Source organism: Scardinius erythrophthalmus (assembly GCF_964197995.2).
Source record: "Scardinius erythrophthalmus genome assembly, chromosome: 11".
NCBI classification, from domain to species: domain Eukaryota; kingdom Metazoa; phylum Chordata; class Actinopteri; order Cypriniformes; family Leuciscidae; genus Scardinius; species Scardinius erythrophthalmus.
The window spans coordinates 15354085-15367322 of NC_138231.1; the positions used below are offsets into that span (position 1 = coordinate 15354085).

Genomic DNA, 13238 nt, shown 5'->3' on the forward strand with positions numbered 1-13238 from the left:
GGCTCCAGTGGCCTCAAAAGTACTTGGACAATTTTGGACACTTAAGTCTCATGTCTTTACATAAGATACATTTATAAACATCCCAAATTGTCCTCGTCCGCTCTCTCCTTCCCTCTTCCTGTGCAGTATTAGAGAAGTGAATATGTGCCTATGTGGCCTATTTGTGTTTCCTGTAGAAGAGTTTTCAGCTCCTCTGCAACTCACCAGATGTAGAACACGAAGAGGAAGCCAGGGGCAGATATGGCCAACTGCAGTTTACGCCAGTCTCGGATGAGGTAGGCCACCCCTGCAAGGAGGATGTAGCCAAAACCAAAGAAATAATCTGTGATGATACCTGCCAGCATGCGCTTTTTGGGGCCCGTCCACTCAGTACCTGCAAAATTAAAAGACAAAATACAGACATTATACGATAATCTCCACTCACATTAAAACAGAAAGTCCCAGTCCCAGAAACAATTGAGTGGTAGTTGAGCTTTCCCACAGCTTTTTTATCTACATTTAACCAACGATCAGTACCCCGCAATTTCCAAATCATTGGACACTGACTGGGCCTGGTCTCAGACTAAACATTATCTCAGATTGGATCTGTGCCGGATCTGTGCCGACACTATGTTGCTGTCTGGGTAACAAGAAACAGGATAGTAATTCCTTCGGACGGATTTGGTTGCATTACTAGTGGGCTACCATTATCCTCACTGCAGAATACTGTTCCAAATAATTAGTAATTCCTTTAGAAGGATGTAGTTGTCACGGTTCATGAATTCACTGTTTTCTTCGTGTCTCGTGTATTTGTTGTTATGTGTGTGTGGGTGTGTGTGAGTGGGCGTGACTGCTCGTTCCTGCTGATCAGCGCACCAGCTGATCTCATTCCCCGCACCAGCTGCTGCCAATTCACTCACCTATAAAGACTCATCACACTCTCCTCTCTTTGTCAGATCGTTGTTTGGTGTGTGTCAGTGTGTGTCATCGTGTGCCGTCTCCAGTCCTGCTCCTGATTCTAGTTTCCTGTTCGGTGTCTTCGTGGTGTTCGTCTCATCTCGTCTGGATGTTCACTGTCACTGGATTCACCGTCACCTGTCTTCACCAGCACGCCACCAGCAGACCATCTAGTCCCTGCGCCACCAGCCCACCCGAGTTCCTGTATATTTTTGTGTCTTTTGACCCCTCAATAAAGAGTTACTTGCATCATTGCTTCCGCGTAATATATCATGACAGAACGATCTGACCAAGCGATGGAAGCAGCAAGCGGATCCTCTTCTCCTCTTTCATCAAGTTCATCAAGTCCAGCATTTCACGGATGGATACCCAGGAGAGGAACATGAACGAGTCGGGTCGGGCTATTCAAGCTCTTGTGGCGCAGGTGTCCGAGCTCACCCAGCAATTACAACATCTACGAGGTCCCACTGCGCCACCCACACCGGCCGTTCCCCCTGTACCACCAGAGAGCATCTCCCAGTCAGAGCCCCGCCTACCTGTACCCGAGCCATACAGCGGTGAGCCAAACTTTTGCAGAGCATTCCTAACATGCTGTTCAATGCACTTTTCTCTGCAGCCCAGGACCTTCGCTACTGAAAAGAGCAAGGTGGCGTTTGTGCTCACGCTACTGACTGGGAGGGCAGCTCTATGGGGGACGGTGGTGTGGGAGAACCAAGACCCATGCTGTGCCTCGTTCCAGACACTCGCCGCCGAAATGAAGAAAGTCTTCGACCGCGCGGTAGCGGGAAGAGAAGCGGCACGGATTCTTGCGGACCTCAAGCAAGGCGAAAGATCTGTATCTGATTACTCTATCGAGTTCCGGACTTTGGCGGCAGAGTGTCAGTGGAACGAGGAGGCGCAGTGGGATATGTTCCTGCATGGGCTGGCTGACCGCATCCAAGAGAGAGATTTATGCCCTGGACTTACCCACTTCACTTCATGGGTTGATCGAACTGGTGCTTCGTGTAGATTCCCGTCTCTCCCAAGTCGAACGGCTGAGATTACCCGCTCGGGTCTCTGGAGCAACTGAGACGATGCGAGCCAGCGGCGGGGACGCGGTCAGCCCCGTCTACGATCACAAGCCCATGCAGGTCGGGCTAGCTCGGCTTTCCCGGGAGGAGAAGGAAAGGCGGAGATCCCAGGGCCTTTGCCTTTACTGTGGGACTGCAGGACACTTTGCTTACAACTGCCCGGTAAAAGGGCAAGCCCGGCAGTGAATCTGAGGCTACTGTCGGGTGGGATCTCCGCTGAGAAGACCTCATCAACATCTACGCTCCTCCCGGTAAGACTAAGATGGTCAGCCAACACTCACGACCAGGGGCGTAGCACCAAATTTTGGGCCCTGGGTACAAACCATCTTGCTGGGCCCCCGTACCAAATACCATAGTGATACCAATGGGTGGGGTATTGCATTTTTATCATAAAAACACTTAAAATGTAAACAAAATAAGCCACACTCTGATTAATATATTTTTGTTTTATTGTCAGAAGTACAAGTTAATTGATGATTATTTGTCTGTTTAAAATAAATGCAGACTATAGAATCACACAGGGTACACTAACCGCCAAACTAGACATTCAGTCTTTGAATTACGTTTTTAAAATTAGTCATTTTCAATCATTAAGATGTGCATTAAACTGAGAACAATTCTGTACTTAATGTAAGAGCGTGCGCGAGCTAATTTGCATAGCAATGCGGTAAAATAGGCGCTAAAGATCTGTGTTTTTGCGGGTGTTAGATTTTGACAACGGAGGGAATTCATGTAAACATTGATTTTTGCAGTGTAAGATTACGGTTAACACCTTTAAATATTACATAAATGTATTATTATGTATTTTTATTAAACTTATTGAGTGTAGGCCTATAAATCAGCAGCAAAAAGTAATTCTTGAAAAAATCTGCACAGTAATTTTATCAAATCTACACGTTAATAAAAACAAATTGCTATTAGTACTATTAGTATAAAATTCAATTAGGCAATCATACATTTCTCAATTTTATATTTATATATTAATGTCAAGAATTTAGAAGTGTATTTATATAGCCTACGCTACACTACACAGAAATAATACACACTTAAAATTATGCTTATTTTAAATGCATTGAGCAGGCTAGGTATAAAAAAATATAGGCTTTTAATAATCTTTCAGTGCGCAAAACCATGATAATATGAAACGCTTCAAAACAGAGCGCGTATGCGCATCGCGGGTGCAGAATGATGTGCTCAAAGCGACATGGAGTCACAGCAAGTGTGCATTTAAAAGTTCACGGCACAAAGCGAAGACATGTCGAGCGCACAAATCCTAGTGTTTATCCGTCCAACAGTTTATTGATCATTTGTTTCTTCAGTTTTAAATTCCAGTTATTGTGCGTTTGATGCCGATTCATAGTCCTTGTGCTGTTTGTGATCTAACAGGCACACGGTAGCGAGTCGTTTAAAAACAGCAACAAACTCCAACAAAATAAAGTCATTTTCTGCAAATCCACAGCCTTTTCTCTACAGATCAAGCATTATAATGTTAATATATCATATTGAAGAGAGTTTTACCGTGCATCCTGCTGTAACCGGCAGAGGCGCGCGCGCTGTTTGAATAACGTTAGTTAGCTGTTACTGAATGGAGATTGACAGCCGCAGAGGAGGGAAAACGAGTTTCCGTAAACTTTAATGATGTAATACGACATCTGTCCCTCACATTAAGCTATGGAATGGCCTCAGATGACTTTGTCACCCAAACTGACGTGAAAAAAGCGCGAGGCGCCGAAAAGCGCGCTGTTTGCATCCCTGTGTGATACTATAAAGTATTGGTAGGCTATATTATTCAAACAGAGTACGAACATAAATGTATGCTATTCTACCTGGAGTAGATATTTATGTTAAAACAATGTCAATGCTCGATGATGCATTTGGAGCTCACCTTTCTTTTAAAAAAAAACTGAGTGCGCAACTGCTTGCCCTCATTTGCCTTTCTCTCTTTAATCTTCTTTTCTTTTCGTTTTTGAGCCCCTTATTTTCCTTTCTTAAGGAAAAACATGACTCTTCCCCTGTCTTCCTAGTTCCTATCACGGCTCACTCCAGCTCGTCCTGTCTCTCATCAACTAATTCACCGCGGGTCCGTAGCAGAAGCACCTGACCTGCGAGTCGTACCATTTACATTCATTCGAGAGGGGTGGTGGGGCCCTGCACAGCATGAAAATGACTTTTTTATACCAAACCAGTGCCTAACTACAAGTTTAGTTTTGCACAGGAACTTTTTTATTTGTACATAAATGCTATACAAATGTTAGTGCATGTATATGTATGTATAGAAAACTGACTTCTAAGGGCCCCCCCCTGCCTCGGGCCCTGGGAACTCGGTACCCTTTATCCCCCCAGTCCGACGCCCCTGCTCACGACTTTCGAGCACTTTTGGACTCCGGGGCAGAGGGTACCTTCATGGACTGCACATTTGCACACAAGATTCAGATTCCCCTGTTACCTCTCACCAGCACCATTGCAGTTCACGCCCTTAACGGTCAAGCTCTTCCTACCATTTCATTCACCACTGGACCCATTACACTCACAGTATCCGGCAACCACACGGAAACTACTTCATTTTACATTCTGGACTCCCCCCTCGCACCCATTGTTCTCGGACACCCCTGGCTCATCAGACACAACCCCAAGATAGACTGGCAGCAGAAATCAGTGTTGGAGTGGAGCAGTAAATGTCATGAGTCCTGTCTTGTGTCTCCTTGTTCGTCTGTTTCTGTTTCTGCGTTTCAGGAGGAAAGAGTGGATTTGTCTAACGTGCCCACGGAGTATCAGGACCTGAAGGAAGTGTTCAGTAAGTCTCGGGCTGCTTCTCTTACTCCGCATCGTCCCTATGACTGTGCTATAGATCTACTGCCAGGTACGTCTCCGCCTAAGGGCAAGCTTTACTCTCTGTCTGTTCCCGAGAGGGAGGCCATGGAGAAATATATTTCTGATTTTCTGGCATCCAAATTCATCCGACCTTCCTCTTCTCCAGCGGGGGCGGGGTTCTTTTTTGTGGGGAAGAAGGACGGTTCTCTGCGACCTTGCATTGATTACCGAGGGTTGAATAACATCACGGTAAAGAATACTTATCCTTTGCCGTTGATGTCTTCAGCCTTCGAGAGGTTGCAGGGAGCATCGGTCTTCACAAAACTGGACTTACGTAATGCTTATCATTTGGTCCGCATCAGGAAGGGGGATGAATGGGAGACTGCTTTTAACACCCCCAGGGGGCACTTTGAATATTTGGTTATGCCTTTTGGGCTTTCCAATAGCCCAGCGGTCTTCCAGGCACTCGTCAATGATGTGCTGAGAGACATGGTCGGTCAGTTCATTTATGTCTACCTGGATGACATATTGATTTTTTCTTCGTCTCTCCAGGAACACGTTCAACACGTCAGACGAGTGCTTCAGAGGTTGCTAGAGAATGGGCTTTTTGTCAAGGCAGAGAAATGCGCTTTTCATGCACAGTCTGTTCCTTTCTTAGGGTACATTGTGTCGTCTGAGGGAATGCGTATGGATCCTGAGAAGGTTAAGGCTGTGGTGGATTGGCCAAGTCCAGGTTCCCGTAAGGCCCTACAGAGGTTTCTGGGGTTCGCCAATTTCTACCGGCGGTTCATTCGCAATTTCAGCCAACTAGCCTCACCTCTGACCGCCTTGACCTCCCCCAGAACTACGTTCAGGTGGTCAGACGCAGCTGAGGCTGCGTTTGCCAAACTGAAAGGCCGCTTTGTTTCAGCCCCCATCTTAGTTACCCCTGATCTATCATGTCAGTTTGTGGTGGAGGTCGATGCGTCAGAGGTGGGGGTAGGTGCAGTGCTATCCCAACGTTCTTCTGATGACGACAGAATGCATCCATGCGCGTTTTTATCTCACCGTTTGTCCCCTGCCGAACGTAATTATGATATTGGTAACAGAGAGTTGTTGGCAGTCAAGTTAGCATTGGAGGAATGGCGTCACTAGTTAGAAGGGTCGGGGGTACCTTTTATCGTTTGGACCGATCATAAGAATCTGGAATACATTAGAACCGCTAAAAGATTGAACTCCAGGCAGGCTCGGTAGGCACTTTTTTTCGGACGTTTTGACTTTACTCTCTCGTACCGCCCGGGCTCTAAAAACATCAAGCCCGATTCTTTGTCACGCATTTTTGACCGTTCCGATCGCCCGTCTACTCCCGAGTGCATTTTTCCGGAGACCCTAATTATCTCCACACTCTCATGGGAGGTTGAATCGAAGGTCAAGACGGCCTTACAAGGGGTAACGCCTCCGGTCGGCTGTCCACCGAACCGTTTATTTGTGCCAGAGGGATTACGGTCCAACGTGATTCAGTGGGGACATTGTTCCAATGTGGCTTGCCATCCAGGAGTCAGTCGCACTACATCTTTAGTCAAGCAACGATTTTGGTGGCCACGTATGGCTCGTGACGTTCACAGTTTTGTTTTGGCTTGCTCAGTTTGTGCCACTGGTAAGACTTCCAATCGACCCCCAGATGGGCTCCTTCAACCGCTGCCGATCCCTTCGAGACCCTGGTCCCATATCGCACTAGATTTTGTCACCGCCCTCCCACCCTCTCAGGGTAACACGGTAGTTTTGACCGTGGTGGACCGGTTCTCGAAGGCGGTCCATTTCATTCCCTTGCCCAAATTACCCTCAGCCAAGGAGACAGCGTTAACAGTCGTTAACCACGTATTTCGGTTACATGGCCTCCCGACGGACGTGGTTTCCGACAGAGGACCCCAATTTTTGAGTTTTGTAGATTACTGGGTGCGACTGTTAGTCTGTCCTCAGGGTTTCATCCCCAGAGCAATGGCCAAACTGAGAGAGCCAACCAGGATTTAGAGAGAACGTTGCGATGTCTGGTCTCCAAGAATCCTTCCTCATGGAGCCAACAACTGTCAATGGTGGAGTACGCCCACAATTCGTTACCAGTATCATCTACGGGCCTATCTCCGTTTGAGTGTAGTCTAGTTTACCAGCCACCAATTTTTCCTAGTTTGGAATCTGAAGTCGCGGTCCCCTCCGCTCACGCCTTCGTCCAGAGGTGTCATCGCACTTGGACTAGAGCCCGCGGGACTGTACTCCAGGCCTCCCGTATACGTCGTTGGTCAAAAAGTGTGGCTTTCTACCAAGAACATTCCTCTCCGTTCCGTCTCTAATAAACTTGCTCCCAAATTTATCAGCCCGTTCACTGTCACCAAGATCATTAGCCCGGTGGCAGTCCGCCTCAAACTCCCTCCAGTGTACATAGGATTCATTCCGCCTTCCATGTTTCCAAAATAAAACCCGTGTTTCATTCTCGTTTAATCCGCCTGTCCCGGTCCCGCCACCCCCCCCCCCCCCGCCCCCGCCGCGACTCGTAGAAGGGGAACCTACATATTCGGTTAATCGTATTCTGGACTCAAGGTGGAGGGGACACGGATTCCAGTACTTGGTGGACTGGGAAGGTTACGGTCCGGAGGAGAGAAGTTGGGTTCCTGCTAGAGACATCCTGGATCACTCCCTTATTGATGATTACAAACGACAGGTAAGGGAGTCTGGGAACGCCAGGAGGCGTTCCTAGGAGAGGGGGTACTGTCACGGTTCATGAATTCACTGTTTTCTTCGTGTCTCGTGTATTTGTTGTTATGTGTGTGTGGGTGTGTGTGAGTGGGCGTGACTGCTCGTTCCTGCTGATCAGCACGCCAGCTGATCTCATTCCCCGCACCAGCTGCTGCCAATTCACTCTCCTATAAAGACTCATCACACTCTCCTCTCTTTGTCAGATCGTTGTTTGGTGTCCTCAGTGTGTGTCATCGTGTGCCGTCTCCAGTCCTGTTCCTGATTCTAGTTTCCTGTTCGGTGTCTTCGTGGTGTTCGTCTCATCTCGTCTGGATGTTCACTGTCACTGGATTCACCATCACCTGTCTTCACCAGCACGCTGACCATCTAGTCCCTGCGCCACCAGCCCACCCGAGTTCCTGTATATTTTTGTGTCTTTTGACCCCTCAATAAAGAGTTACTTGCATCATTGCTTCCGCGTAATATATCATGACAGTAGTAATATTTGAGTCATTACTATCTAGAACCTTTCACAAATCTCCAAAGCTTACAGTGACTTCAGTCATTACTAGAGAGTCATCATGCTTTTCACTTTAGAATACTGATACAAATAATTAGTAATTCCTTCTGAAGGATTTGGTAACACTTGTGTCATAACCAGTGGGTTACCATGATCTTCACTTTAGAATTAATTATTCATTATGCCTTATTCACCTTAATTATGAACCTGACCTGTATACAGTAGTTCTCAGAAGTCCCTTAATTGTATGAAATAGTAATTACTAATTACCTAATAGTGAACTACCGCGTTCAACTGAGTGATATTACATACTAATTTATCAGAGTTTCTTGTTAGTTAATAGTAGTTACAAGAGTGTTAATATTGCGTTACTCGTTTGTTCCTGTGTAGTTATTAATTAATAAATGGAACAGTATTCTAAAGTGTTACAGTATATTGTTATTATCAAGAATATCCTCTCGCTACTAAAATGATAAGAATTGCTTCAATTTCTTTTTAACAGTCAATTTTCTCTATTTCCAGATAGCTTGACAAAGTAGAACAAGATTTTGGAGTCTTGGATCTCTTACTTACCCAACACAAATGCATTCATAATCACTGCAGACACAGTCATGCCCACCACGAAGCGAAGCAAGACATAAATGTAGAAATTTGGGGCGAAAGCGACCCCCACTCCAAAGATGGCCTGTACTGCTAAACCAGTCAATATAATAATTCTGCGGCCATACCTGAAACAGCACAGAAGCGTAGTTAATTAAGCTCAGATAGTCATTAATTTCCTATAAAATAGGTTCTGATGTGTCTACCCTTGTGAAAAAGAAGCGTGCTTAATTGTATTGATTGTACAGAACACTTGTAGTGCACTTCAGATCTAAAAAGTAAAGCCTATCGCAGAGAATATAATATTTAGGAAATAAAAGGCCACTTAAGTGTACTTAGAGTACACTTTCATTACATGATGACTAAATCGTTATGTTTTGATAATTTTCTTTTGTCATGCTTTAAATAAACTGTAGTGTGTTACTTGATAATACAGTTAAGGTTAATATATTTTAAATGTACTAAATTGCAGCTTTTACCTATGTGCAAATACAAATATATGTCAATACATGATTGAAATATGCAATTAAGGATCTGAAAACATTACATTCAGTTCACACTTAAGTATGTTATTTTATTATTTTCATAATAAGTATGCTTTTTAAAAGTATGCTAAAGTGTACTTCTTTTTCACAAGGGTGGACTGGAATAGTCTGTTCTGAAATGGCTGCGTATAATATTTCACGCATTCCTGTAGCTCAAACAGTAGACAATGCTGCTAGTAACACAACATGAGTTTGATTATCAGGTAATGCTTGGACTGATCAAGTGAACACACCCAGGATGCAATGTAAATTGCTTTGAATAAAATAGCCTGCCATGAAATGTATACAGAAACATTTAAAATCAAATCATCTTTGATTTCAAAGGCCATGCATCGAATCAATCCAAAACCTAATATTTGAGAGGGTCCTTGCTACAGACTGCAGATGTAAAGCATTAAAATATCCAATCCATCATGAAAAAACACACTATGCAGTGGATTTGATCCTTTGTCATCGTTCCACAGTCTGTAACGAGGAGTACTTGTAAGATTTTGGCTTAAAATCATATGACCCAGACTACATTAATTACATGTGCACTTCACTAGGATTGAAGATAAGCATGATTTGTGCTGACCACAATAATGTTTGCGTGGTGAATTACTGGCTGCCAAGTGCATGAAACCATCAAAGTTTAATTCTGAGCAATAACCTATTTTGGTACTGTTTTGGGTCCAATGTAAAATCTGGGTCTTGAAGCAACCACTGTCATACAGTAAAGGGTTCACAGTCTCATCTATCAACGTCTGTCGTCTTTCCCCTATTTTAGAGAATTCCATTCTTTATTCTCCCTTCAGTTCATTCAGCAGTTAATATTTTCACACCACAGTGCTGCTATTGTCTCTTCAACTCTGAAATGTGAACGTGCTGCTTATTAGAGCCGCTCTCTAAAACTAATGCCTTTCCAATACCTCAGAAACCTTCTGATTTAGCAACAGCACAAGAAGGCATTTTAAGTCAAATCACAACTTCTCCCTATAAATATCAGTAAATAAAACCAAGACCACTTAAATAGAACTCCACATACTGGACAGAAGCCATCCTAGACGTCTCAAATTTGTGACCGAGCATTAACTGTGTTTCTCACAGAGTCATATTTGCCAGCTTGCTGATTTGCTGTTTAGCTGAACGTGTGTGTTGTGTATAGAGTTTTCCAGAAACCAGTTTATGTAAAATATCCAAAACTTCCTGGTATTTAAGCTTGTCAAGACACGCAAAAGTTTTTAAGCATTTAAAGTTACCTTGAGGTTCTGCTACTTACTTATCAGCAAGGGCACCAAACAGCACAGCTCCAACCAGCAGCCCAAACATATAGATAGAAGAACCAATGTTGTTCAAAGTGGCATTTTCACACACAAGATCCCACTGTAATATAAGGTGACAAGGAAAAAAGAAAATTAAACAGTGTTATACTTCATAACCAGGTCATACAAAGTTATGGCGGCTGGTTGTTGTTGGTCCAAGGTCATCTATCAGTCCTAACAAGCTTCGCCAAGATGGTCTTCTAGCTCAAAACCCAGTCCACTATTTGGTACAGTAATGCACTAATCATCCATCTAGATTAACTAATGACAAGCTTATTACCATATAAATCAGCTACTGGAAACTGACTTCAGTTTAAAAAAAAAAAACTTTCAACAGGGATTTGAGGAGTCAACTTCAAGGAAAAAAAAATATGTGCAAAACTTGTACCTTTAGGGGTACAACAGCTTGTCTTTGACGCACAACTTTGTACATTATCTACCCATAAAAGGTGCATATTAGTACATTTAGGGCCAGATTTACTAAACAGCCCAGCAAACAATATGACGTTGTGACGACGTCACGTGCTGGTCATTTTTAGTCATGCTTACGTTAGCATATGACTAGGGCAAATTAGCTTAAGAGCACAATTCCAAAATAGCGCAGATGTGAGTGGAAAGTTATGTGAATGATCTACTGACGAAGTGCAAATAAAATAAAGAACACAGATGTAGCCAGATCATTTCCATAATGAGCAACACAATCTACCAAGAGAAGCGCAAATTAGCGTCTGGTTTAAGACATGCTTTTTTTGGTCGGTAAATAATGTTGCAAATACCAGTAAATTGACTAGTGCAAACATTAGTAAATCACCATAAATCATTCAAATAATCTCCTCCCATATATTTTGAGTCTGAAAAGAAACTCCTTTTTAACAGCAACAGAGGGTTTGCACTGGCGTAAGCTGTTAGTAAATCTGGCCTTTTGAGTAGTAATATGTATCCTTAAGGATTATATGAACCATTTAGGGGTAAGTAAGGTACAAAGATGTCCATTTGAGGGTACTGCCATAGTGACAAGCTACTGCACTCCTAGAGGAACATTTTTTTTGTACATAATTATTTCAGAATAACATTTGGGGATTAACTCTCATTTCCCTTCACCACAGAGCACAGTGTCTTTGGCAGGATCTTAGAATTACTTTGGTTTAGAAGCTTTCTCTTCTCACTATATACACCTGGACTACAGAAAGATCGGTGTCCTCTGTGACCCTTCCCCAGGCCTTTCCTCCACCTCAGCCCAGCAGCTGGACAGCAGAGAGCAGTATCAGATAGTCGGCTCCTGTTGTGAGGTTGGGCCCAGATCCAGTGTTTGAAAATCAAAGCAGGTTCTGAGGTCCTGGCCAAAAGGTCCTGCTGTAAGCAACCCATCTCGCTGGTCACATGTCCCAAAAGGAACGCTGTTCCATTGGTCCATCTTGCAGCCCTGTGAGCTATATCTCTTTAATGAAGCAGATTTAGATGCCTTCACTACAGGAGGCCAGAAACTCTCAATGCAGTCTGCACCCAAACCATCTAAACCACAATACATGACTAGCTCCGACAGCACCAGAGAGAGAGAGAGAGACTTAGAAAGCTTCATGCGAGAGACGTTGTGCATGTAACATAACAAAACTACCACATCCTGTTATACAACCAAAATATTTTAAGATTAGTACTCACCTCTGTGACAATAGTGCTGAGAAAGACTTCCTTGCTGAACTCCCATCCTGCGCAGCTGTTTGAGGAAGACGGGTGCTCTGTAATTGGTAGGCTATGATTAAGCTGGGACAGAGGGCCATCCTGAAAGGATGTGCAGGACTCCCCAGGAGCAATGCTGAAGTTGAGGCCCGGCCCAGGGCCACCACTGTTGCCCCTTGACCAGGCGGATCTGCATAGGTGAGGGGGCACGGCCCCAGTGAAGACAGACACCAACATGTGGAAGGCCAAGAAGATCTGTGGCAGACAGATCCAAACATAAAGCGTCTTCTGGAAGCGTCCAAACCCTCCGATCCGGTCCAGGACCTCATCAAAATTCATCCTGCCTGTATTGAATAGTATTTGAATAGCCTGTACTGCCTGTATTGACTGGGCCCACGAATCTTAGGACAAAACAGAAGTTGGTGTGTAAGAGAATATGTGTGTAATGCTCTAGATAATGTCAGGTCAGTATTATGATATTATTAATGCTATGTGATGGAGGTCTGGTTTTGGCCAGGAGTGACAGGCGCCTGTGAATGGCTGGTTTAGTTCTCCTCACACCAGAGAGAGAGAGAGAGAGAGAGAGAGAAAGAGGGGCGGAGAGCGCTGCAGCAGAGTTCTGGCTGTTTGAGTTGTTTGAGGGAAATATAAGGAGGGGAGTGCTGAGAGTGACCCAGATATCTGAAATGAACCAGTGAGCATGAGAGGGAGGGACCATTGTGTGAAGGGGTGGAGATTATCTATTACACAAGGGGAGTATTACTTTCACCCTATCTCTCTATCTGCATTACAAACTCAAGTGCACGTTCGTCTCCTTCCCAAACTCCCCACTCCACTTGTTTCTTCCTCTTTCTTTTTGTTTCATTCACAGACTTTATGTCTGTGTGAAAGAGAAGGGTGGAAGTGTAAGAAAAAAAAGAGGTTTAATTGTTAGTTTGTCATCTCTTTCAATCAACATCTTGTTTTGTTTTTCACTGTAACAAAATGTAACAAAATTGTAACAAAAATATAACAAAATAATTTGTTGCACACAAGAATTAAGTCTCCTGAGCTGTGAAAAAGCAACAAA

General features: G+C 44.1%; 1 protein-coding gene across 1 annotated transcript in view; it reads right to left on the reverse strand.

The window, feature by feature from the left end:
- LOC308698598 (organic cation transporter protein) overlaps positions 1 to 12508 on the reverse strand; it is a gene marked incomplete at both ends in the record, with an annotated part of 28127 nt that extends 15619 nt beyond the window's left edge. The window contains 4 exons of the mRNA XM_081378774.1: positions 205 to 373; positions 8620 to 8774; positions 10450 to 10553; positions 12152 to 12508. Of these exons, the coding sequence (XP_081234900.1) occupies positions 205 to 373; positions 8620 to 8774; positions 10450 to 10553; positions 12152 to 12508 (785 nt within the window). The remainder of the gene's footprint in view (positions 1 to 204; positions 374 to 8619; positions 8775 to 10449; positions 10554 to 12151) is intronic.
- Positions 12509 to 13238: the final 730 nt, after the last annotated feature.